Source organism: Hyposmocoma kahamanoa, unplaced genomic scaffold (assembly GCF_003589595.1).
Source record: "Hyposmocoma kahamanoa isolate Upper Pololo Valley unplaced genomic scaffold, ASM358959v1 122, whole genome shotgun sequence".
Lineage (NCBI taxonomy): Eukaryota > Metazoa > Arthropoda > Insecta > Lepidoptera > Cosmopterigidae > Hyposmocoma > Hyposmocoma kahamanoa.
The window spans coordinates 636,872-663,724 of NW_020653424.1; the positions used below are offsets into that span (position 1 = coordinate 636,872).

At 35.7% G+C, this 26,853-nt stretch overlaps 1 protein-coding gene across 2 annotated transcripts; it reads right to left on the bottom strand.

The window, feature by feature from the left end:
* Positions 1–626: 626 nt before the first annotated feature.
* On the bottom strand, positions 627–26,311 carry LOC113240188 (peroxiredoxin 1). 2 transcript variants are annotated; one of them, XM_026477431.1, is made up of 5 exons: positions 26,195–26,311; positions 14,858–14,998; positions 6,666–6,805; positions 5,379–5,547; positions 627–1,668 (listed from the first exon to the last, which is right to left on the bottom strand). In XM_026477431.1, the coding sequence occupies exons 2-5, from the start codon at positions 14,986–14,988 to the stop codon at positions 1,521–1,523; spliced, it is 588 nt and encodes a 195-aa protein (XP_026333216.1). In that variant the 5' UTR covers positions 14,989–14,998; positions 26,195–26,311; the 3' UTR covers positions 627–1,520. The 2 variants fall into 2 exon arrangements, with proteins under 2 accessions (XP_026333216.1, XP_026333215.1); XM_026477430.1 differs by lacking the exon at positions 26,195–26,311 and adding an exon at positions 18,128–18,239.
* Positions 26,312–26,853: the final 542 nt, after the last annotated feature.

Sequence of the window (26,853 nt, forward strand, 5' to 3'; positions counted from 1 at the left end):
AACGTACAAAGTGTAAAATTGATTTTATTTCATGAAGGGCGGCTCAAAACTTGTTTAATATGTCGCCACCTAGCGGCATTATCCGGTTCCAATAGAGTCTAATAATTTGGAAATTGCTTTTTACGAGCAGGTAATTTAAAATGTCAATAGGTGGCGCTTATAAATTTTTCTTCGAATAGCCAGTTTCATTAATTCTCTCAGGACCGTATTCCGAACTCTACTCAATGCTCAAGTCAGGATCTGAGTATGATTTCAAGCACTGGAAATACGACCGTAATGGCAGGGACTTGAGTATGATTTCGAGTGCTTTAAACCATACTCAAATCCTGACTTGAGCATTAGGGTCGTATTCTAGAACTCACTCAATCGTCAAGCCAGGATTGCACTGGAAACACAAGCACTGTAAATACGACCCTAATGGCAAGGACTTGAGTATGATTTTCAGTGTTCACTGCACTACTCAAGTCCCGACTTGAGCATTGAGTAGAGTTCTGGAATACGAGCCTGAGAGTCATTTCCTCGAACATTCCATTATCCTGTTACAATGTTGGCGGTAGCGACTTTTGATTAGTTTAGTAAAATAAAACACCAAATTACAATATGTATATGCTTTTATTACAGCCTCAATTGCTAACATAGGATTTCTGTGAATACTGATCGTGTTCCCTATTCCTGCTACAGAGCTAAATCACAAGTTATTGTCATTAATAATTCAAGGAGTACGAAGAAAAATGGTTCGCTTGCCCTGAGATTCACGCGCGCCTGTTCAATGCCGTTCAAACCATAGAACTTTAATGAACAATGAATAAAAAAACTTAATCACCTCGTTAAGGTCCAGTTACTAAAGTTAAGGTGGAAGCGAGTGTCATATTCGAGTTATCTCTAGGATCTTATAGAACATTATATTTTACAATATTTAAAGTTATTTGCTCTTCTTTTACAGAAAAAGATATGTAGAAGTCCTGGCTTGTTTTTAGTGTAGCACAATTACGATTTTTGTCTACCACTCCACTTGCTAGGCGTAATTAACTTGCCTTTATAGTAAACAGGGTCAGCTTGAGGTTATGAAAAATCTCCGTGTTCGGTAGACTGGAGTTATTTTTGGTTTTACTGAGAACTTTATAAGTTAGTAAGTTAACTTCAACTTTAGGAGACTGATATCGGTTAGTAAGTAGTCCCAACACGCGTTATTTGCACAAGAACTTGAGTGGGACCTCCTTGACGAGGATAATTGTAGAAACTCGTGTAGAGTATTAGGTTTTATAATATAAATTGTTTGTTTTTACGATATGTACAGGTCCCGCCTTGTACTTCATATCACAATTAAGATTTTCGCCGACTGTCAGACAGCGCTTTGAAAACAATTCAAACTTTAAGCCTACGAAGGCATTATCTGACTGTTCAAAATGATCTATTGCTTACTTTCGATAACTCTAAATGGTATCTCCAATGCAGGTGCTTATTTTTAAAGCGAAGTCGGATGTTCGGCGCCACCCGCTTCCACCGCCGTGCGCCGCCGCTTAGTTGGCGTCGACGAAGTACTCCTGCGCCGCCTTGGTGTCGGGCTTGATGGTCTTGGCGCCCGGCGTCCAGTTGGCGGGGCACACCTCGCCGTACTTGTCCGTGTACTGGAAGGCCTGCACCAGCCGGAGCGTCTCCTCCACCGACCTGCGGGGGTCACGGACGTACCATTAAACCGCTACTACGTATGTACTTCAATCGGTCAAATAAGACTTCACAAACTATATCACAAAGGCGCTCTCTTTAGTTCTGAATCAAAATTCTGTTGCCTAAGGTGCGTTACTGAACTGAAAATTTTATTTCAAAAAAAGAACGTTGTTTTTTTTGCTAATTATAATAGTAGTAGTTTAACTACACACATATCATAAACTCTATAATGTGTTCAAAAACCGCAAATTACGACCAGCATAAAGGAAAAACGTTTTCTTAGTGCAATTTTCTTATCTGTGAAAATGTTATTATTGCTTTATGGTAACATCGAAATTCGATGTTATTATTATATTCAAATTTCGAACATCTCTGAAAAACAAAACAATTTGATTGAACCTCAATTCTAATATTAGTCGAGATCATAGATATAGAAAAAAGGGGAGATTTGGTATGGGGGCGCGCCTCGATCGTGATATCGAGGTGACACGCCTACAAACATCGCCACAGTGACATGTCGATCGTTGTACATAAAAGATCTCTCGTAAAACGAGAAAATGCAAAGTTGTAGCGATACACCTTGTAAAAATTTTAAAACCAGTGAGATAACATTTCACCAGCTATTTGGAATTTTAATTACTATTTCTATTATAATTCATTTTCTTTTTGTCTCCGTAGAAATTTCTAGGCTCAAATATAGTGATGTTCATTTACGATGACTGATGTTTATCGACAATAAATTTTTACTGAAATGTTTGAATTTCTTATAGGTATGATTTCTTTTACTTTATTATTATTTATTATTACTAAACATTTTATGTCGAAATTAAAGTTTAACACGACTCATATTTCGGACAACCGTTTCAATTTCATGTCAATTTGTTGCTGTTGCTTGAAGAAAAATGTATGTGTATTATTGTTTTAGATATTTAAATTCCATTATACTCGTGGATTAAATTTACGAGTATTTTTTATTTTTAAGTATTTCCAATGAGTTCAAAATAAAAGAAAGAGAGGTTGGATTGAAGCTGCAGGAAAATCGAAAGTTTGGTTTTCTTATTATTATTTCTGACTTTGTTTAAATTTCCATAGCAAATGCATTTAAAAAATAAATAAAATTAATTCGGCTTTATTTTACATGTGTTGCATGCAAAATAAATTAGAAACAAGATAAATTCTTAATAAAAAAAAAAACTATAGAAAACTACATAAATACTTCAAAAAAAAAACAACAATTTAATTTATTGAATTCGTTGCTGGTTCAGGATGGTGCAGGGCACCACATTGCGCCTGAACCGACCGCCAAAGTGCGCGGGCGACGATGACCACCAAGCCGCAGATGATCGCGTCCTGCGCGGTTGTACTAGTACCCCGCCGCGGCAACTGCGAGCAACCGTCACCACTACAGGCGTAAAACACGCCGTGAAATGTATTACTAATTTTACATACGTAACTATTACATTCTACAGATGCCGCGGTCCCCCGCTCCATGAGTTCTTAGTATAACGAAAAATGTGTTTCAGCGCCATCTAACGTGTAATAGTTAGCTATTATATACTAGTAGCACTTTTACTAAAACACCTCCTGATGGTGAATGGCTAAACCAGGATGAAAAAAATACTGAAATATGTAATATAACTCTTACTCAAGTGACTGTAAATTTAATTTTGTTAAATTTAAAATTGTGTTACGTCGTTTTCACGTTTTAAACCTTTACCCAATCAAAATCTTTAAGTCATGGTAGTAGATAATAAAGATAATAAATAGAGCGTAAAGTTTGAATTGTACACAAGCTAAAAAGTGGCGACATCGGTACCCGATCTTACATAGCGTAATTACATATCTCCTCTTTTTTCCTATATCTATGGTCGAGACGAAGTTTTATTCGAAATGTCAATAGCAAACAATTTTGACAAACACGTTACTCGTTATCGAACGATATGATAGTTGAGACTGACTCTAGTTTGTCTATGAGTTAAATAAAAACTACGGTTGCGTGAGATGCGCGAGAAAAGTTTTTATTTGCCGCCATTTAGTTTGTTTCGTTGTCAGTCACATCATGGAGAGCTTATAATATGTGTATGCATAAAGCAGTGTATGGAACTCTAGATAATGAGGCATTGAACCAATCGTGAGATGTTTTTAAACCCACACTCGTATTTTAATGCCTTTCATGATGTAACAGTTACATAAACTACTACTATGTGACTATTACACTAACTTGAAAAGTTTAGATTTTTCAAGTTATTTCCATTTATCGATACCTCCACCGAACACTATGCCAACTTTATTTTTTTGGTCATTTTCTATTATTTTTGTAAACAGCCATATTTTTTACTAAAATTATGTTCTTTGCGAGTAAAAATAAAGAAACAAAATTCGGAAAAAATAAAAAAAAACGAATTAAAAACAGAACAGGTCCAAAAATAAAGTAGGCGTAGTGTTTATTGGAGGTATCACTACGATACTTGAAATAAATATTGTAAATGATAAATGCGTACAAATGTTTGTTTACAAGGAGCAACCCTCAGAGTTAAGTAAGTAAGGCTTATTCTTCTAAGGGGAACTTACCCTACGAATAATAATCTATTGTGTTAATCAAGATGACGTTTTCAAATTAATTCGCTTACCTACGAAATAAAGATATTTTAGAATTTGAATTTTGTTATCTATAAACAGAATTAAATTGCACAATAACATATCAGTTTATCAAAAACGAGCGCCGCAAGGCCGTCTCTAGTTGCTTATCGCTGACCGAGTAATCCGCAGTAAACTGTGCACGTTGATAAAACGACAATGCCATTTCGTCTAATGCGCTTTTAGTGATTGTGAAATTAATCCGCGGCTGCGGATTTGGGTATCAATGTGCGAGGAAGGATCCGATAAGTGTTATCTACTTGCATAGAATTATGTGTTTTTGGTCACGTCTAGTAACCTTATCTTATAATTTTATTGGCTATATGGTTAAAGAACAATGCCACTTTTTGGACTAGCAAATTTGTTAGTCGCGACCGGTAGAAAGTATAAATTTATCTAAATAATATATATTATAAAACTTTGGAATAAGTTGGAGAAAAAAAGATATAATGATATGAATATTTATAAACACGTAAATATTTATTTTTGAACGTAACACGACTTACATTTTGACATTTTATTTTTAAGCCTTGTTTACACTTGCCATGATTTCTTCAACTTTGAGATAATTATGAACGAATGTTACAGTAATTGCGATAGCGAAAAGCAATGATCCTACATACGTAAGTCTACCTCAACTGTGTGCCGTGTACTATTTTTACCTCATTGGTCTGTCGTAGTGAATCTAAGTGTTGCTTTTAATGTGGACCCAACTATACTCGTCTTGGAATATAAATATTTAACTTTATACTACAAAGTAACATGTTAATGTTGATTATCTTAACCTCAAAAAGAAAATGTTGGTTAAATCATATAAATCCTGTATAATTAGAAACTATACATGGAAATACCAATCGAACCCTCTATCTGTGATTGAAGGTCGTCAGTTTTTTTTAGTTGGTCCAGTACTGTATAGAACTTGTTCTTTCAATTGTTAAAAATTGTTATTATTAAATTTCAAAAGGTCCATTACCTTTTTATAAATTAAAAAGTTACGATAATAACAATATGTGTATAGAAGCAGTCAAATTATTTTTAGGCCTAGTTTTGAAAGTTGAAGGGAACTGCCTGACCTTCCAACGGGCAGGTCGTTGACGGTGATCTGGCGCAGGTTCTGGCGCTCGTCCACGATGAAGAGGCCGCGGAAGGGGATGCCGGTCTCCTCGTTCAGCACGCCGTAGTCGCGCGAGATGCGTTGGGACTTGTCGCTGATAATCGGGATGTTCATGGGGCCCAGGCCGCCTGCCACATACATTATTTTCAGTATTTCAACACATCAAGGGTCCAGCTGTTTATGCTGGGAGCGTTTTATGAGGAAAGTTCGGTGGGTGTGACCAATATAGTAATAACAATAACGCACACATGCATAGCCCCGCACTAGGAAAACCCTATGCCAAAACACTCAAAGACAACCACAAATGACGCCCAAACTCATGAGGCAAATAAGTGTAGGCCACACAAAATTTTTCTCCCGACCCGGAAATCTAAACCCGGGACCTCTGCGTGGCAGACCAGCATGGCAAGCTTTCGGCCACTCAGGCAGTTGTTTTTTAAAAACGGAACTTTTCAGAATTGGTTATGATCCGAGTGTTTTCATTAATGGTTTGTAGTTCATTTCAGTATCTTTTTTGTGTTTATACATTGACTTACAATTATATGGACGTCGGGTCCGCGCTAAAAAGTGTCCGCACTTGTAAGGCGCTAAAATCGTATACAGAGCGCCAAACTCCGCTTTAGTCTTCATTTGTTCAACTGACAGCGCGATACTGCGATGACATAACAATTTAATTTTCGAATAGGTTGACTTGGGACATTTTTTTCGTGGTTTTTGTATTAGACCCGTCGTCCATTTATTTGTAAGTCAATGTGTTTATAGTAAAAGATTCCCTAGTTTGGGAGCAAGCTATTTGTGTACTATAAAATATAAAGGCAGAAGAGTTTCGTCGCGATCGCCAACCCTACCAAGGATGATATCACTATTACAAACCTTTATCGGACGGATCTACGTCTAGCATAAAAATGAACACATTTAACAATAACAATGTATCAGACAATCACGCCATTTATCTGATCCCTAACTACAGAATTCCTCGTGCTCTTTATTTCTTTTATTATTTATTTCAATTTAGAGGATAGTAAGGAATAAGCATTGACAATCCAGAGTTAGGTACAAAAAGCCACAAAGTTGAGGATAACGCATTATTTCTACTGCGATCGAGTGTACCGACGAGCGCGACATCGTGATATCCTTCAAGCAGTCGATAATTAGGTCAGTCTCGTGATTTAATCTCAGAGAAGTTCGTCTCCCAAATTCATCCTACCGGGAAGAGAACTGGTAGTACAAAGGCACGGCATCTCACCCTGCTTGCGCGGCGTGTTGATCCAGGCGAGGTGCGTGAAGTGCGAGTCGGTGGAGGCCGCGATCACCTCGCAGCCGATCTTGCGGAAGTCGTCGGCGCGCTCAGAGAACGCGATTATCTCCGTCGGGCACACGAACGTGCTGCAAAGGGACAGTAATGGTAATTCAAATTTTGAACATTGCGGCGTGCGTAGAGGTGCTTTCAAAAAGTAACTTCGGAAACTGACAAAATAAAGGGTCTTCCAATAAGAGGTTTCACTTTGTTTTGAAAAAAAAAATCTGTATCTGAATCTAATGGAAAACAATATCAGTCAAATGGCCGCCACGGCTTCTCTTGCAGGATCATATTCTTTTCATGAAAGTTTCCATAACCAATTCGCACATTTGCGGCTGTACATCCTCGATTCTTCACGAATTCCGTCTTTGAGGTGTTGAATCAATTGTGGGCCATTAGAAACCTCTTATTGTAAGACCCTTAAACCCCCAGTTACACAAGAAAGTTTTCGCGCGGCCGCAGCGCGGCGACCGTCCAATTACCACGCCTTCAGGTACATTAATGGCGAATCTGAATTCTATTTATTATGCAACACTTAAATTCCTCTCAATAAAATCACCGCCCGGTTGTCACGCGTGTCGCCGCGTAGACCAAATTCAAGCCAGTCTAGCCCGCGTGCCCGGAACAGTCATTTAAATTGAAACGTTAAAGTAAACAAATAGAGCATATTTTGCCATGACAGAAGCACGCGGTCGCTGTGCGGCGGCAACGCGGACTCCGCTCTTCGAGCGCGCGGCGGCCGCGCGGTGAGCGCGATGAAATTCTTGTCGAATAAATGCGCCCTTATTATATAAATTAAATAAAAATTCAGTACGATATAAAGCCAATAATGTATCGTTTATCATACCAAAAGAATTTTGTCATATCTAGCATCAGTCAAAAGTTATATCATCGGTGTTTTGTTGAAAAGGGCGTAAATGACATTTGGAAAAAATTTTCAGGGTTACCCCTGTTTTAGGTTTTAACGACTATTTTAAAATATTTAATTCCATTTTAAAATTTTTAATTAGGTTTCAATTTCAAAAATGAATTTGAAGCAGGACGTTAATAATATTTTAATCCTGGCGTGAAAACCTAAAACACGCTCCACTAAAAATTTTTCGAAATCTCGTTTTCGCCCTTGCTACAAAACACCGATGATACATGGATGGCACATGGTCAAGAGTAGGTCCAGCTTGACACTTAAGATTTAAATCCAACTCTATGCCGCTTACGATAAGAACGGTCCAAAGTACAAAGTATCAAGCGAAAATGACGTGCTCTTGACTGTACCACGTCTGTTATTTTTTATATTTGCGAAGGGGAAAAGCAATTCTATGGTCGGCAGACTAAAGCACATCACGCACATGACAACTCTCACAATATTATTTTAAAAATTGCGTTATATTGCATTTTATGTCAAAAATTGCGTTACATGTATGTCATTAGTATACGATTTAATTTCAAAGTTACAGGACAACACTGTCACTTTGAAATCGTACAGGAATGACATATACGAGAATAACGCAATTTTTGAGATAATACTATATTAGTTATCATGTGCGATAAGTCAAATTCATTTGTTCCAATTTAAATTCAAGTGGCGTCTTTTTCAACCTCATCATTCTCCTCACATATTTCGTAATTAAGAACAACTAACTTTGTTCGTATATTAAAAAAAAATTAAACATTTTTCTGACTCATGGTCTTTAGTCTGTTGACCTTAGAATTGTTTTTTAAAACTCCATATGATGTATTTATTGGTAACTGATTTTCTCGGGCAGTATTTTATTTTTCTTGAGAAGTAAAATAAAGAAATTCTTCTTTATACAGCTTTAGATAATCAAAAATACCACGTGGTAGTATTGACGTAACACCAAGCGCCAGATAACGCTGCGTAACTCTCTCGCTCGCACTCATTCATCCCTGTCAAGGTTGGCACGATTAAATAATTTTGATTTAAACCAAATGATTTTTTCATTAAAAACAGTGATTAAATCAAATGTGTTTAATTTTATTTTCTTTCAAAGACATCAACATAAAATCAAACAATTATATTTTAAAGACTAAAGTCTTTTAGATCTGAGAAATCAATATAATTATTATAATACTTAAACAAAAAACTAGCTTGCCGGTTAATTAAACTTTTACATTACTACGTTTTACGCAAAAATGTAGTTAAACTGTATGATAAAATGAAAAAATCAAACAAATCGTGATTAATTAAAAATTTAAAAATATCGTGATTTATTCGATTTTTTCAAAAAATCATGATTTTTCCCAACCCTGATTCCCTGTGTCATACGCACTTTTCTGCGGCCCTAATGCTGCCAATAAACTTGATTTGGACGGTAACACGAACCATTTACCATTCACCACCATTCCACCCAAACCACCGCCACCGTTTCAGAGTCCAGAACTTGTCAGCTTTTATATGACAGATAAGTCGACAATAGACAACGGTGAGCAAATAGTGTGCCTAGTCGGTTAAATACACTCAGTTAGAAAAGCACAAGGCCCTTGGCAATTTGGGAAATTTGAATTAACAATTTTACGAAATCTGAATTTTACTGCTAAGAAAAAGTCACTAATTTTAATTAAATATCGATATTATTGAAACGTAATCAATCTATCTATTATAACCTTTAACATAAAAGTGTTATCAAACAACTATTGGTGATAGGGTCTATTTCTAGTAGTTAAATGACATGGTGTTAAATTGTAGAATGTTACTTCAGTAAGTAATAATAGTAGCAGTGATAACCTTGTTAAGAGAAAGCACTGCTGCTTTATGAACCCCAATTTTGTGATATGCCTTTTTTCTTCCATAGTCTTATAGTATAGTAGAACAGTAATATAGAACACCGATGATGTGATAAATATTTGTACAATTTCATTTTTTTGAAAATGGAGTATTTTGGTGTGGCTAAACGTAAAAAAATATATTCATACCGATTTATAATAAGTCCACAAATGATACACATTTTAAAGTAAACAGCAATTTTAAATGAACTTATTTCGTTGTCAACAGTCTTAATCTAAATATCCCTTGATTTAAACCCTAATAAATTTGCATTTACAGCATTTAAGCAGTCGAATTAAAAAACCTTTACCTAGTCGGTTAAAAACATTTTCATTAAGCGACAACCCTTGCGTCTAAAAATTCGGATATTTATATTTTGGCTGATGAATCAGATATACCATGGATAATTTTTAATTTTTTGTGATAATTTTAGGAAGGCTGCAAAAGCAACAATACAGTGGATTATTACGTAAAAAGAATAAAATGGAAAAAACTAAAATCATATAGGTAACTTCATAACGAATGGAAGCCGTGTCGCTGTGCACTTTACGTATAATGTATGTCATTTATGTTTTTATCGAATGACTCAGTCGGTTGGCTAATAATTTTCAAACATTATAATTTATGATTTTTTTTATGTTTAAGCGGACGAACATAATTTTCAAAAATTGTTTGAAAATGTGAAACTATGCATATTTGTCACACCGGTGTCCTACTCTGGCATTTGTATTAGTTTAAACTATAAGCACCCAGAAGGAAAAATTGGGTTTTATAAAACATCTGCCAACTATGTCGCATGTCTGTGATTGGATTCCTACCACGGAGGGTTTATGTTATGTGACGTTTACTTGATTATATAATTACTTGCGTTACTAATGAACAATTACCTAGTCTTTCATTGGAATGCGCTGACGAAGGTGATTAGGTTGCAGGCAGACGTTCTATTGGACTGCAACATGGTTGTTCGCTTAATTGTGTAATAGAAAAGGAAACAAATGATCGACAGTGCGAGGTGAATATTTAAAAAATCCTATTCATATAAAAATACTTCAAGATTGAATTAACTAAATAGTTACACAATTCACTTTCATATCTAGATTTAGACGCGGCACGGCCAGAAAGCAGAATTAAAACCCAAAAGCAAAATATATACAGCGTAAACGACATTAAAAAACCATTAAAAATTACAAAGACGACACAAAATTCACGGAAAAAGAACCTTCCTTACACGGAGATTTTTTGATCGTGTCGTGGGGCCTCTTTACTCCTCCCGATGCAGGGGCATAGCCTCATTTGTTTCCTTTCGTTTTTGATGGTTTCTACAGTCGTCGACGAGTCGTCATCGCTGTGAATTTTATTCTCTCAAAATACAACCAAATGAACTATCCCAGTTGCTTAGGTACTTTGAACCATATGTGAGAAACTATAGATACGATTCCCGCCGCAAATAATCATGGTGTAATGTGAATCACGACCGCCAATGACGTGTTGGTTAATAATATACGATAAGAAAAATACGAGGAATAAAAACAAATTGGCGGTTGCCTTCATAAAGCTGCAAATTCATTATCTACAATAAAAGAGCAGTTCATAGTCAAGGTTTCCTATTTATGAGGTTCAAAAAGTCGTGAAACAAAAATGTTGTACAATAGGCTATACGTATAGACATAGCATTTGCAGGACTGAAACGTGATGGCTAACCACTACTCCGAGCTTTTAGCAGAATACCAAACCTACAAAATCCCGCCATCGGAACTCCATTGAGACCCAAATGAGATGATTTAAAATTCGCAGAATTAGGACCCACGTCTTTTAAACTGCATCTCTCTATGATATTTTATACTACTACGATATGTCAACCTAATGTACATTTACATAGTGCAACCCCTACTTATTCTTACTCATTCGTCTCAGAGGATTCTGCCTTGTTAATGAGTAATAGTATTCAATTAATCAAACTATTTCAAATATAATTATTTATAAGTAATATATCATAAAAATTATACCAACTGTATGTATTCTATTAAACAATTGTATTACTAAATGGCAAAACGTTAAAACTATAAATTAAAGGTTAGGCTACACTGTCGAGGTTTACCGCGAGTAATGCGCAAGTCATGCACGCGTATTAGGTATTTAAATTGCCTCCGTGGCCGAACGGTTACCATACCGGACTGCCACGCAGAGGTCCCCGGGTTCGATTCCCGGGCCGGGAGAAATATTTGTATGGCCTACATTTATTTCTCTCGTGAGTTTGGGTGTAATTTGTGGTTGTCAATGTGTGTGTCCATGGCACCCGCGACACAGGGTTTCCCTAGTGCGGGGCTATGTTGAGTGTGTGCGTTATTATTATTATTATTATTATTTAGATGCTCGTGTCAATCTTGATTTTTTTTATAAAATCAAGTGACGTGAAAGCCGGAACACAGTAATGCTGACATTACTGCTTGCCAGCAGAAATAGGTAAGGTGGCAGGACTTCCCTGGACCAACTCTTTCACAAGGAACTCTACTGCTACTTAAAGATTTATCAATGAGTTATATTCACGTATAGAAACAGTATAACCAGAGAACAAAAATTAAAGAGAACGGAGACTCTCCGCCCCTCCCTAGATTTAGATACGGCACCACGCCCCGCACATTGCGGTCACATTGACTGAACGACAACAAGGTTGCCGGCGAGTCGTTTTCACGCCTAGACGGCTTTGATATTTGAATATAGTTTTCATTTATTCATTACGAAACTTGTACGTTAATATAAAACATCATTTTACGTTACTATTGATAATGGTTGTGAAACGGGCTGTTTATCATCATTTTCCAAAATATGAAACGAAGTAGGTAAGTAAAAAAACTTATGTCTGAGACTCATTCAGTTATTGTTTTCTTCATTTGTTTACGGCAGAGTAATAAATACAGATTTATCATATCAATATAATTAGGCGCCATGACTTCATGAGCTAGTAGACATGGGTTCTCGAATTTTCAATTCATATTGCCGATAAATATTACGTAAGTAGCGAATATACCTAATTATTAACTAAATAATGATGATCAACTTGGACACGCAATTTCAAATACCTTGATTACCTTATTTAAAAGTACATGTCCAAAATATAACATTTTAAGTGATTTTAACATATTTTTTAAATAAATCTTCAATATTACTCTAGTTACTGAGTTAATGCAAAATATGATATTATATCGATGTAAATACATAATAGACATGTGTAATTATTACGATTCTGGATTCTATTAATAGAAACATAGATAATAGATTCGCGTGAGCATTTTCGCTATGTTGCCGCTCTGATCACGTAACGTAATAGTGTTGGGTAACCCTGCCACTTCACGCACACATTTGCGCGTGTGCAGATGGCGCCTTACTGTATGTAGTAGTAGTAGTAGGTAAATAATTTTTGACCGTTGTATGGAGTGTCCGGGGTATGGTATAACTTTAGACGATTGTTGGAGAACGTTCGATTTTGAAAACCGACTAGACTCACACGTGCACTCGGTTACAACAAAATGACCAAAAATGCACCTTATGCACGGGTCACGAGTTGCATTTGAACAGCTAACACTCACAATATACAAACGTGTAAAAAGCTTGTTAAGTTTACTCGGCGTGAAACTCGACCGTGGAGGCCCAACTTTAAAATGTCAAATTGATTAATACGCTAGTCGTATATTTAATTAATCCGGGACCGGTTTGGTCCGGTTTAAAAGTGTTTGGTTCAAAGGGTAGCATATGTTAACGTGGTTAATTGCCCGATTTTAAATAGAATAAACGCTCACGTGGCTTGAGAAAGATTCAGTCGTTACTTGTACTTAGTTTTAAGTAAGTGCACTGCAAACATCAACACCTGTTGAGATTGCAAAATTCTATGTACAGAAATTACATTTGAACCAATGAGACAAAGAATGACGTTACACAAATAGGCTTCAGTTATTAGAAAAATACTGCCCTCGGAACGAAAAAAGACACAACTAACATTTTTATCAAAATAGAGGTACATACATACCATATTCAGGATCAGTAATAAAGGCCAATCTAATTAAATTTTGTCTCAATAATTGTTGAATATACAGCAAGCTCAAAGGGTATAGCTGACTACAATAATAAGATTTTTTACTATAAAAAAGTCTTAATTGACGTTTGTTACGTTAAAAACACTAATATCAACGGATTTTACTTAGCAATATACGGAAATGTGCTCTTATTATGTAGTTAAATTATAATATAATAACACAAAAAACGCACAACTGAATACAATTGTGCCCTTTAGTTCTTTTCATGAGTCAAGTGGTGAGAGTCACATTTTAATTAGTATGTCGTTTATATGCAGTTATAATACATTTATTTTTTTTCTACTAAGCTACAAGAGAAAAATTAATGTATTTTCAAAAAACGGTTGATTGAAATACCTACAATGAGTTTCTGTATAAAACATGTGATATATATTATAACAGAAATAAATTTTAACCATTCTGTTTAACAGAAAACCCTAAAAATATCTAAACACATTTAACTGTGAATTTAGAATTTGCTGCTTATGCCTTTCTTTCTTCCGAAGGCTGAATAAAAGTACTGTATACATTGACTTACAAATAAAACTGTATACATATAATTTTCTAAAAGAATCCGATACAATATTTATAAAGAAAATATCACTAATGAGGGAACCCGTAAACCGCCTTTAATAATCCCTTCCAGTGTCAGTCTTTTGATAACAAAGACTTACTTTTTAGACAATTGACACTGGTCAGGTAATGTACGAAGCGAAAGGGGCATGACAGGCAGGGACTCAGCAAATGGGTAACACGAATTAGTGTTGTAATTATTAATACAAAGATCGAACACTGAAAAATTCCTTCGATCCGGCCGGACTCGAACCGACGTCTTCTAGCTTACCGTGCCTGACGCTATACCAACTAAGCAACGGAACGAACCAGCGAACCTCACGAATTTTTCTATGTGCTTGCGTCGTATCTTTGTATTTGGTTTTTTCGACGACTTTTTAGTCGTAGCGCCATCTATGAGAAATCTATGAAAGTGTTATCGCCCAGTTAGATATCTTTACAGTTACCAGCCCTGGCGAGAGATGTCGCTATTCACTGTATTTTAAATTTTAATTGAATTGATATTCAATTATTTTTTGTGAAATTATTCCACTAGTTTGTTATAATTATTAATACAAAGATTAAATTAAGAAATTATTAATACGAACCCTCAGAAAAAATTCCTTCGATTCATTATACCAACTAAGCGAAATAGTGTCTTTCTGTCTTGAGGGAAAGAAACGCCTAGAGGTTTGTTTGTTACATTACAATCGAGACAACGTGTGACTACTTACAAGTCGAGTGGGTAGAAAAACAGCACTACGTATTTGCCTTTGTAGTCAGCGAGCGAAATATCCTTGAATTCGCCATTGACAACGGCTGTGGTCTTCCACTGGGGCGCGGGCTTGGTCAGCTGCAGGGGCATTTTGTTGAAGCTGCAATTCATGCGAATAGTATTACGTACGGTATATTTTATTGCATGCACTAACAAAATACAATAGATACAGTACAAAGTGTACACAATGGGCAGCCTTATCAAGATGTTGCAGATAGTGCATAGCGATTAATTAATTCCATTTAAATGTAGACTATAATTTGGGTTCAAATAGCGATCTCGTTGTAAATATACTCCTTTCCTTTTTACTGGGACAATCTTCTACTTTTCTTCTTAAGCTGCTAACTTCTTAGATTGACTACATGTTTGCAGTTAATGCGTCAAGTCGTTATCCGATACCTCGTGAACGTGATACTGCATGAAGCTAATTGTAGTAATTAGCTTCAAATTCACGCATTAACTGCAAATATGCCGTCAATTTATTAGCAGCCTTACAAGGGAGATTATCATTATTCTAAATCAGGGTCCGAAGCGATAATAATAAAGCGATAATCTTAATATTTATAAAATTAATTGGAACAACAAAATAATACCGCTAGCCATGTCGTACCATGAGTTTGTATCAGAGATGGATCCAAACGTGTCAAGTGACATTCTCAAAAAAAAGACCCAATTCAAATCGTTCCTCCAAACATTTTTCTTCGTGTTTATTTAGTTTTCTCCGTTTGCTAATTTTAGAAAAAAACTATGAGTGAGCATGGCTAATTATCGAATAATTATTTCAAAGAAAATATATATATCTTGATAATTTATTTTAATTTAAATTTAATTTATTAAAAACCCTGTTTCAAACTTTTAAATGCGCTAAAATATATTTGTAGGTTATCGAGAATCTCATACACAGGGTGTAAAAATAAAGGCGCGCTGCGTCCGCGTCACTACTTATTTTCACACAATATCTAGAAGAACAGTCGCAGCACTACTGTCGTGCCACCTTTGCAGTCACAATTAATAAAGAAACAGATTGGTAACACGCGGCTGCCGCGTCACCACAGTCGCGCCACAGCAGCACTTCTATTAGCATCTAATTTGAAGGTGCCCTTAAAGACGACGCTAAGGGTTGTATTCTAGAACTCTACTCAATGCTCAAGTCAGGATTTGAGTATTGTAGTGAGCACTGAAAATCATACTCAAGTCCTTGCCATTAGGGTCGTATTTCCAGTGCTTGAAATCATACTCAAGTCTGATCAAATCCTGACTTGAGCATTGAGTAGTTCTGGAATACGACCCTAAGACAATGAGCGGTGTTGCAGGCAGATCGGCCCAGCCGTGGGCAGCAAAATGGGTTGATCATGTTGTTAAGAAGATAAATGATCGTGTTCAAAGATGAAACATTAGAAATAGCATTTTATCTTAGTCCGACTACAAAATACTACTTAAGACAACGTCGTGGTTATGTAAACCATTATTATCTCGGGTGAAGGTTAAGTGCAAAGATTAATTAGTGTATAAACAAGAAGTGCATTCATAAATTTACTGATAACTAAGACTATACGAGAATTGGTTTCAAGTTTACTACTTAAAGTACAACTAGATAAGATAATAAAATTCTATTTGATACCGTCACTTACGACATGTTAGAATATGATAATTAATGGAAGGAGTACAGAGGGGAGGTGAGGAGGGTGCCGGATGGCACAAATATGGGTCGGAGCGGGCGAAGTTTCCTCTTCCGATCCGAGGGGTCTACTCCCATTCTCCGTACGTCAAATAAGTAATACTCGACGCCTGATGCGAATAATAATATATCTTAAAGGACGCTACAGTAGACATTTGTCGGGCATGTGGCCGTCCCGGAGTCACGTGGCATATTGTTTCCGGTTGTCCGTTCTTGATAACACTGAGTACTTGTACAGACACAACCAGGCAGCCAAAATAGTACACCAAGAAACAGAAAGAGCTCGCTCTGAAATACGGACTCGTGCAACAGAGGTTGCCATATTACAGTATTCACCGGAGCAAATACTCGAAGATGACCGCACCAAAATCTATTAGGATCGATCCATTATGACGGACAGGACTATTCTTGCGAATAAGCCTGATATTGTGATATTGGATCGATCGCAGCCGAGGACATTTCTTGTGGACGTTACCATCCCGCATGACATCACCGACATGTGGGATGTGGCCTCCACTGAAATAATCCCAATTGTTTTGTGCGCAAATGGGTTAATTCCAGTCAGCCTTTCTAACGGCTTGAGGCGGTTGGATTTCTGTGGCTTGTCGCTTCCAGCACAAATGCAGAAGGCCAGTCCTGCTCGATACGGCACGTATTGTTCGCCGGCACCCCGGCCGACTATGCCATTGCCGGGAAATACCGCCTCTCCCATTTAAAAATTCAATATTAATCTTTTAGGCCTTGAGAGAAGCGAGAGTCTAAAATAAACATAATAATAATGTTTATTTCACAAAATAGTTTACAACATAATAATGAAGTGGTTCCTGAGCTAGGTATAACTTGAATGAAGCTTCATACTCGATATTGTCTTTTGATTTGGTGGCGCATTACTTATCTGACAGTAATTGTTTCTGACGGATGACAGACGGAGAACGGAAGTAGACTGAAGGAAGAACAAGTCGTAGGCCTGGTGGTACGCGATATGCCTATCCATAACAGATGCACTGTCACTGCACCCGTCATACTGAGACATAAAGTTGTCATGTGCCATGTGCCTGTAGTTTTAACATTCAATTATCTAATTACCAAATCTCACTCAATTCCATCCAAAATCGCATAGGATAAATAAGACATGGTGAAAATCGAAGTGTAAAGCGTTAAAAAAACAATTTAGTACATATACATATTAGAATGTTGGCCGGAAGTGACTGGGTTCGGAGGACACGAGTTACGTTGTGGCCCAACGAGATCTTCGTTCACCTGCGGATTGAGGATGATCCGCTGGTGAACGAAGATTAGTATCAGCAACAGATATGTATTTATCTAAAGGCTCTGTAAACACATGACAGAGACAATGTCCGCGTCAATCACGCAATCTGGATAATCTCATAGTTATCTCATAGTATGTGTAGCCGTCACGTACAGATGCATTGTTTTGACTACTCTTTAAGAATGAAATGAGAGGCTACGCGATGCCAAAGAAAAGCCTAATTTCAATCAAGTAAACACAAACTACCTACCAAGTTCAAGTAGCAACAAGTGAGAACGAACCCCTTAAACGCTTTAGCCTCTAAATACCATGCCATATGCTCCGGTGGTATGTCATAGACCATCGGGCCTGTCATATGAGCGGTCTTACGCCACAACTTGACCAGGACCTGGCCATCACCGTGGTATATGTAGTTCGTGAGGGTCCCAGAAGTCAGCATATTTGTAAGGATCGTCTGGAGGTTTGCTAACCTGGGAAGAGAGGAGGCGGATCAGGAATTTGTGGACAGGACAATTAAATGGGATGGAAGTCTGTTGGAAGGTATTTAGAAACAAGATGAGGATATTACGAATTCTTGCAGTAAAACATAAGTTGTTGTCAACCAAATACAGAAAGTGTCCATTAGTTAGATTCGTGCAGCTAATAAATTTTAAAATGGTAAGTTTTTTCATTTTTTAGATAGTCGACGGAGCAACTGAATAAATAAATAAAATTAATTATGTAACGTTTCCCACAACCTAAATAAAAATTAAACCTTTAAAAACGTTTGGTAAGTCTGGGTAAATGACCGACAGAAAACATGGGAACTAGGTATGGTAAAACAATGCAGTTAAAATACGAGTTTCTTTTTAAGCAAGCGTGGAAACTGATACGAAACAATTGTTTTTGACGATAAAAAGAATTCCGTGAAAATATATTTTGGTTTATCAAATCGCAATCGAAATTGTATGCATTCTTGAAAATTGATATGTTCATTCGATTATGCTATGTCTTCTTGACACTAATACGAAACTTATCAATTCGTGTATCTTAATAAGATTATACACATATATTAAGATCATATATCTTTAAGGTTATAACTAAACTATAAGTAAGTATGTATTACCGTGGTAACTTATAGGACACCTTTCCGAAACAAAAACTGATAAATAAATTGGGATTGACACTTTGTAATATGGAGTAGAGGATAAAGAATACAGCAGAATAATTCGATACTTAGGAAAAGAAATGGCGTAAAAATATAAAAAGAATAAAGTATTAAAAATTTATTATTGAAATTATTTGGTAAAATGTTCATAAATCTTTTATTCTTGAGAGGTTCGAACTGGAAATCAGCGCTGGGAACAAAATAACAAATTGCAATGTCAGCAAATACCGAGTTCGTTACCCCCGGTACCACACAATAGTTAGTGTTTTGTTTTCCTTGTGGTTTTGTTGTAATTATTTATTTGTTTTACTTTTAAACGTTTTAATTATGGTTCGTTTCGGTTATAATGTTGTCATTTGTGGTAAACAAATGTTTTCTTTTTTGCTTTTCGTTCAAATGGATTTAAAACTTTCGTGTGGTTGTTTAGCCAGTGGCCATTAAGCCTGTATCTGTTGCTAAGTCTCGGGTTATTGTAACTAATGACAATCATTTACGGTTTATATTCGTCTCGTACATAGTGTTTGGCTTTTACGCCCTATCTTCTCTGAAGTATCGAGTTGTTTTAATGCCAATTGGATTTTCTCGCAGGCCGAGCGACACGTAACGTTTTGCTATTTACCAACAGTATTAAAATAAAATTGAAAAAGTAAGCAACGAGTTCTCGCGTACACAATTAACAGAATTAATGACTGTTTCGAGGATTCGATGACAAATACGATAGCTGGTCACGGAATTTAGAAGTTAATTAATTAGAAAAATACCGAATTTTCAGTTTATTGTTCAAGAGGGAATTTTAATAACGGAGAAAGAAGAGTTATTCGATTTTTTTTGGCCACGCCTAGTAGTTCTGTTGTACTAGAAAATAGTAAAACAAAATGGACGATACATCTATACGAAACGAACAACTGACAAATTACAAAATCTAGAAATAGAAATGTTGCCAAGAGTTGTGAACCTTCTTCGATGTGCAAGTTTCATCACGACGTTTTCCTACACATTTACAAATGTACGTAATTCTCAATCGAGAAACAATCGATCTCTGACTAGTCTACGACACCTAATAATCATATCGTCACCACAAATCACGAGTGAGACGAGGTTTATTCCAAGAAGTCCATATTCCACAACGACGCTATCGACGGTAAAACGTCGATTGGAATTTAGAGAATTTCTCATCACAATACACCGTTTGTATTGTGATGAAAAACTCCGTCAGATACTGAAGTGACAGTAGTAAGATATATGATCAAAGATAAATTGAGAAAAGAAGACTTGGTCGTAATTTTGTTCACCACTCCAAGGAAAACGAATGCCACATAGTATAGGGAAGCTCAAGAAAAAAACTTTGATAAGAATAGTACCTCTACGAAAGAACGTTTACTTACCACCAGCAGTCGTGTCATGTGTTTGCATCCGAGACTTGTCCAAACGTGTCAAAATACCATTTGTTAAAAAAGTCACACACCAGATCGTTTTTTTCAAAGATTTTTCTACGTGTATATCTACTTTTCGCAATGTTTGACATTTTTAGTAAAAAATTAGAGACAAAACTATGAATCATCAAAACTATCGGAATAGTATTGAATTATCAAATTAATTTTCAAATTAATTAATATTAATTATCAAAGAAAATAAATATCTTGATAAATTTGAACCGCCTCTCAAGCAGAGGGACGTGGGTTCGATTCCTGACTTACACATCTGAGTTTTCGGATTTTATGAGCTAAATTTAATTACAAATTTACCACGAGCATTTCGGTGAAGGACAACATGGCGATAAAACCTACAAACATCTGCAAAGCAATGTGCGGGAAGTTCCCAATCCCCATTGGCAGTCGCGTGGAAACTACGGCCCAGTCCCTCTCATTATGAGAGGAAACCTGTGCCCAGCAGTGGGACTATATATAGACTAACTACTATTATAATTTCGAATCCTGCTGTAAACCCACGGTAGAGGCGCAGAATACCGTTTACTTCACTGACAAGTGACCGAAGTTAAAGGATGATGACAGCAACCTTCAACATCGAACAACTAAACGGCTAATGCTAATGGCGGGGTCAGACGGGTCGAGGTATGTCAAGGATAAGACAGGGACCGACATGCAATCGATTCATGCAAGTGTTCAAAATCCGATAACATATTATTTGTTAGTATTCATATGTGGCGAAACGAAAATATAAAAGAAATAGCAGGATTAGGCGAAGTTAATTCATCACCAATACATAAACGACCTACAGTTAAGGTCATAGGTAACCACTTTGGGGCCAATGAGGGTTGGGACTGTACACGTCATACAAGAGTACCTAGGTATTCTAAGGGTCGTATTCTAGAACTCTACGCAATGCTCAAGACAGGATTTGAGTATGGTTTAAAGCACTCGAAATCATACTCAAGTCCCTGCCATTAGGGTCGGATTTCCAGTGCTTGTGTTTCCAGTGCAATCCTGACTTGAGCATTGAGTAGAGTTCTAGAATACGACCCTAAAAGTTCCATCAGCATGGTTTTCTGCATCGTTTAAGCAAGTCATAATTTCGTGAATTTAACAGTAAATCGTTCGAAAAGATTGTGGTCCCAGGTGGAAACCGACGAGGACCCCGTAACTGACAACAAGCATTGCAATTATTTTGTGAAAGTATACTTACGTCAAAGTATTACAATAGAACTTTAATGGAAGGCAACTAGAATACAAAATTCGATACTTCGGGAAGAAAGGGTGTAAAAGCCAAACCACTAAATTTACAAAAGAAAAACAAGAAATTTTATTAAACAATTTTTTTTCGGCAAATAACAAAACTTCGTCTCTTCAGACAGATCGAAAGTGCATGACGATTTAACCCAAAATCATCAACTAATTTTCGATAAAAATTTACTTCTGCGATAAAATAAACACGTCCACGACATCGACACAATCACAACAGCTAGTTGACAGAGTGTCAGGCTAGAGGCGACAGTCGTCCCAATGATAAATAAAACGTCAGACATAACGGGAACGCGCCCTTACTATCCCGTAACCAAAATCACGAATTTATGACGTAAACAAGAAACCTCAAATATCAAACCATACAAACTAATAAACTCTTTGAACGGATGCCGCAAGAAACAAAATGACCTACATCATGCCTCAACAATAGAAAGTTTTATGATTTAATAAGTTCATAAAAATACAACGTATTGTTAGCCTCGCCTTGTCAAGATATAAAACGCTTGATCGATAGGAAAAGTTAATATTTCCGAGTGAGTTTATAGATAAAACACTTTAAATTCTTGAAAGTATTACCTATATAAACTTATCTTAATACCACTACAATTTGAAGCACTACCATAATAATGTATACATATAAGCGATAACTAGAATTACTATTGAATTAAATAAACCCGCTATGAATTACTAAGCTATAAACATTAAGTGCTGCTTTCGTCATAGACAAATAACAGGAAAGCAGTAATAGAACTCTGCACCATATTAAACAATTAATTAAATAATCAACTTCAAAATACTGAAAATTAGAGTATCTTAGTACAGGTTTCAGTCTCTCACAATGTATGTTAAGGTCTTATGTGTGATTGGCAATAAATTTTATTAATTCGAAGAAACACTGTACTAAGTAATATTTTTTCAATGAAACAACAATTACTTATCATTCAACTTCTACCATAAGTCTCAATTGTAACTACAAAAATCATTGAAGTAAACCTCATAGAGAAAGGTCGCATCATAGGCAAGAGGTGTTCCGGCTTGGTGAGATCCAAGCTGGCTACCTCGTCGCCGCGGCAGTAGCACTTGTGTTCCATCGTCATGACTGCAGTTGACACTTGGCAATTTGTACTGACTGGACAGATGAAATAACTCACTGGGTATAACTAGAGCACATGAGAAAGATATACTCAGAAATTTTCACTGTTATTAACGTGCTAGACATAAGATAGCCCTTAATTCGTCTTTAGTCTTGTGGCGTTATATGTATTCTACTTTTGGTAATTACCTTCATTTGTCAGAGTCATTTTGAGTCTCCAACTTGACAATTGTATGGAGGATCAATGTTGTTAAGAGTTCAGTCATTATGTTTCTTTTACTTTACACTATTCTTTACATGGCCAACAGTTGAGGCATGACATTTAATTAGTTTATTGCTTCATCAAGGCTGTAGATGAATTAATTTTAGATTCAAAGCAGTGAGCTTATCATTTGTTCTAAATAGACATCAGATTACACAACTAAAATAATAAAACCACAGTGTTGTAATATATTATAAACCCTAATCTGCACGCAGACTTTCTACGACTTATCGTTATGTACAGCTTTCATTCTAATCCCAGTAAATTACCAAGATAATCAGCCACAACTATTATGCTTATCATTTCATAACACATAAAGCAAACATTAATATTATACTACCATTACAAAATTTTCATTTCCAACTCTTTTGCATAACTTGTAATGTATTTCCAACTTGTCACTGTGATTAATATAAATAAACTTAGCTGTAATATGATAGGTTCCTCATTTCATTCCGTAAACTATTTCAATGTCAATTCTTATTTATATTTGAACAAATGCAATTTCAATTCGACACTTAATTTGGCTCTTTAACAATGAATGGTGTGTATGTATTAATAAACAAAAGAAACATATACACCACCTTTTCTGTATCATTAATATTTATAACGTATAATAGTTTTCGATCTATGAATGCTAAACGAGTAATTAAAATGTGCCTAAAAATATTTAAATTGTTTTATGAAAGAATTCTTGTAAAACATTGTAAAGGAAAAATAACCTGTTCATTAATAAATCTAGGGTCGGCGGACAACAGCACATAAGTAAAAAAAAGTGTTTCTTTTTCAATATATAATTATTACATATTTTTGTGTAGGAAGATGTGAAGAGAATAATAAATTTGAAAAAGACGACACTGGAATTTAAGTTACAAATTAAGGAAGTAACAAATGAATTTGATTTATGTGCTTTAGTCAGTAGATGTATTTATTTAAAGGAATGATGTTGGTTTTGACTCATGTGCTTTAGTCCTCCAACCCTACTTATATTAGAAGTTTGCATTAATTCAAACTTAGTTGTTTCTTTTATATTATTTATTACAGATCAATATAGGCGTAATGAACAGCCACAATAATCGCCATCTATCATATATTTTTAATACCGATTAGAAAGATATACAATAATATTCATGAATTAATAACATTGAGGGGATTGAAATTTTCAAAAGACCAGTTTTCATGTAACATTCCAAACAAAATTAGAGAATAGTCACGTGTCGAAAAAGCATTACCCGTAAATATTAATAAACCTAATATGCTTTTGACTGTAGACAACACACGAGATTTTTGCCACTGGACATTTGAGTTCCGATGCAGTTTCATTATATACTCAATTACTTTGTACGTAAATTATATCTGGTCTTTACTTTTCCTCCAAGAGCCTCCAAATTAAAATTGAGCCAAGAGGAAAGAGCACATTATTACCTGTGTTACAGATATTTCAGTTACCTTCAATAATTGATCAATATAATTTAATGACTAAAGTTTTTAGTTAAAGATTCAAGTTTTAGTTTTTGTTTTGGCAATGTTTAGAATGCGATTATGAACAATATAATTAAGACTATTATGAATTATATTTTTATGATTATTGCTGTTAGCCATGATTAACTAGATATTAACATTTATTAGTCAATTCCTGATTATACCTAGTCAATAAATATAGAAATAATAAGTCCCTCAATTTGTGAAGGCGGCAATGCACCACTTCATTCGATTTATAATGGTGCTCGTGAGATAACAGATGGTTTTTGGAAGGCAGACAGAGTAACAGTGCGCAGTACAGCATTGTAAAAATAACTTGACCTGGTTGGATCAGTGAAATTCAGGTTGTATTGCTTTAATTATTAAGTTGTAGGAATAATTAGATATGCTGTTGTGGTGGTTTACGACTTTGCATTGCGATTCTAAAAGCAATTAAGTATTGAAAAATAAGTGTCATTGTTTTGTTTCACTTCGTAAAACCTCCAATAGTCTGCATAGTACACTGTATTGTACTCATCATCTTCATATTTCAGTGCTATTACACTGCTGGTGCAATCCCTTTTGTTAGGATAAAATTTAAATTCTGGTATTACTTAGGGTACCAGGTTCCTAGAGCTCTCAAATTAAAAAAGAGTCATAAAAAATAACAGTAGGTACATATATTATGATCAAGGAAAAAATGTTTCAGGTTTCTCATGCAACCTTATTTAGACTGAACTATCATGCAAATCGTCCAATTTTGTCATGCATAAACAAACAAACCAAGCAAGCGTTGAAAAACAATTAGCAACATGTGATTAATCAATTAGAACTCAGTTAATTTTAAGTAGGAATAAATGTTGCCAAAATTTCTAAAATACAATAAACTGTTGAGTGTGTGCATCATTATTATTAAAAAAAAGTTTCATGATAAATTTTTGTGACTAAGTTCAAAATTTTAAAGATTATTTTTAGTAAAATACTTCTTTTATCTGAGCAATCCCAAACTTCTTCCTGCACAGTGGGAAACGTGATACAAAATATTGAAGGTAGGTATTTAAATAAATAACATAAAAGACCTAATGAAATATGCATTTTCCCTATTTCTGCAACATGCAGAGCCCTACACCACAAAAATCAAGGAGCCGTACCTTTCCGGTAGTAACTTCTTAGCTAAGTTGCCATTCATTCCACCATCAGACACGCGCAGTCTTTTCCTACTGTACAACTCTGGTTCCATCACGGAAATCCTTGCGAAATTCAACATTTTACTCAGTAACATTATTTACAAATACCGTACGTACCCACTAAGCATTTTAATAAGTACTCTGTACCTATTAATTTCAAACAGTTTCAACGTCGTTTCGCAAATGTTTCATCACCACATTACTCTCATCCATCACAAGTTGGCGAACTAATTTCAAGGAAAATAATTAAGTAGTTGTGCTTCGACGGGTTCACCGTTAAGCTATGCTTGAAGAATGTCAAGGTTCAATACAAGCAGTGCTTGGTCGGATTTCTCTAGATGAATCTTCCCATTCACCGACGACAAAGGTTGGTACCGGAAACGTGTTAGATATTATATACCATGCAGATAATTAAACAATTGCATACAAATAATTAATCACTACACTTGCATGGTTGTTGAGTATGAAATATTTGTTAATAAATTGGTTAACTTACAATTAAAATCGGCGTTGCACAAAGAGGAACCGATGGAACGCTTTTCACGCCTCACAGACGTCACCGCGAAATGAAAAATAACGAGAATGACAGCCGGAAGGTGGCCCCGCGCGCCGGCCGGCACTGGAGTTGCCAATGTAAATTATAAACATGAACACCAAAAAATTTAATGAACACAAAAAAAAAAAATAGATAATTTTTTATAAAGGAAACTTCTAGCGAATAATATTTAGCGCAAATAATATTAGCAAATTATTCGCTTGTTTCAACTTCAGTCAAAGTTTCAAAAACATTGCACGAGATGTCGTTATTCTGCACAATTTCATTGCTTATAGGTTGTTGCCATATTCACAAACAAATAAAAGATACGTAAATATACCATGTTGCCTAAACAGAATGGTTCTTTCGTTAGCTACAGTTTGTGATAGTTTCTTAGATTTCGAATAGATGGCGCTAAAATTTATTAACATTGTCCAACAGCGGCACGCTCTAATTAATATATCGTGTAGAACCAAAACAATTGTGTTTTTGTTTATTATCATTATTTTCATTTTAAATTGAGGACAAAGAAACCAGAACCTTAAAATAATCAACGCTTAACAACCAAACACAAGTGAACAAATTACTAAACTTATGATACCTTACATAAATGATATAAA

Excerpts from the sequence above, each read along its gene's own strand:
- LOC113240188 (XM_026477430.1), bottom strand. The coding sequence starts at position 18,201 with ATGACAGGCCCGATGGTCTATGACATACCACCGGAGCATATGGCATGG. Across the intron at positions 6,806-14,857 it reads TTTTTCTACCCACTCGACTT|CACGTTCGTGTGCCCGACGG; the intron begins GTAAGTAGTCAC and ends GTCCCTTTGCAG. Across the intron at positions 1,669-5,378 it reads AACGACCTGCCCGTTGGAAG|GTCGGTGGAGGAGACGCTCC; the intron begins GTCAGGCAGTTC and ends TGACCCCCGCAG.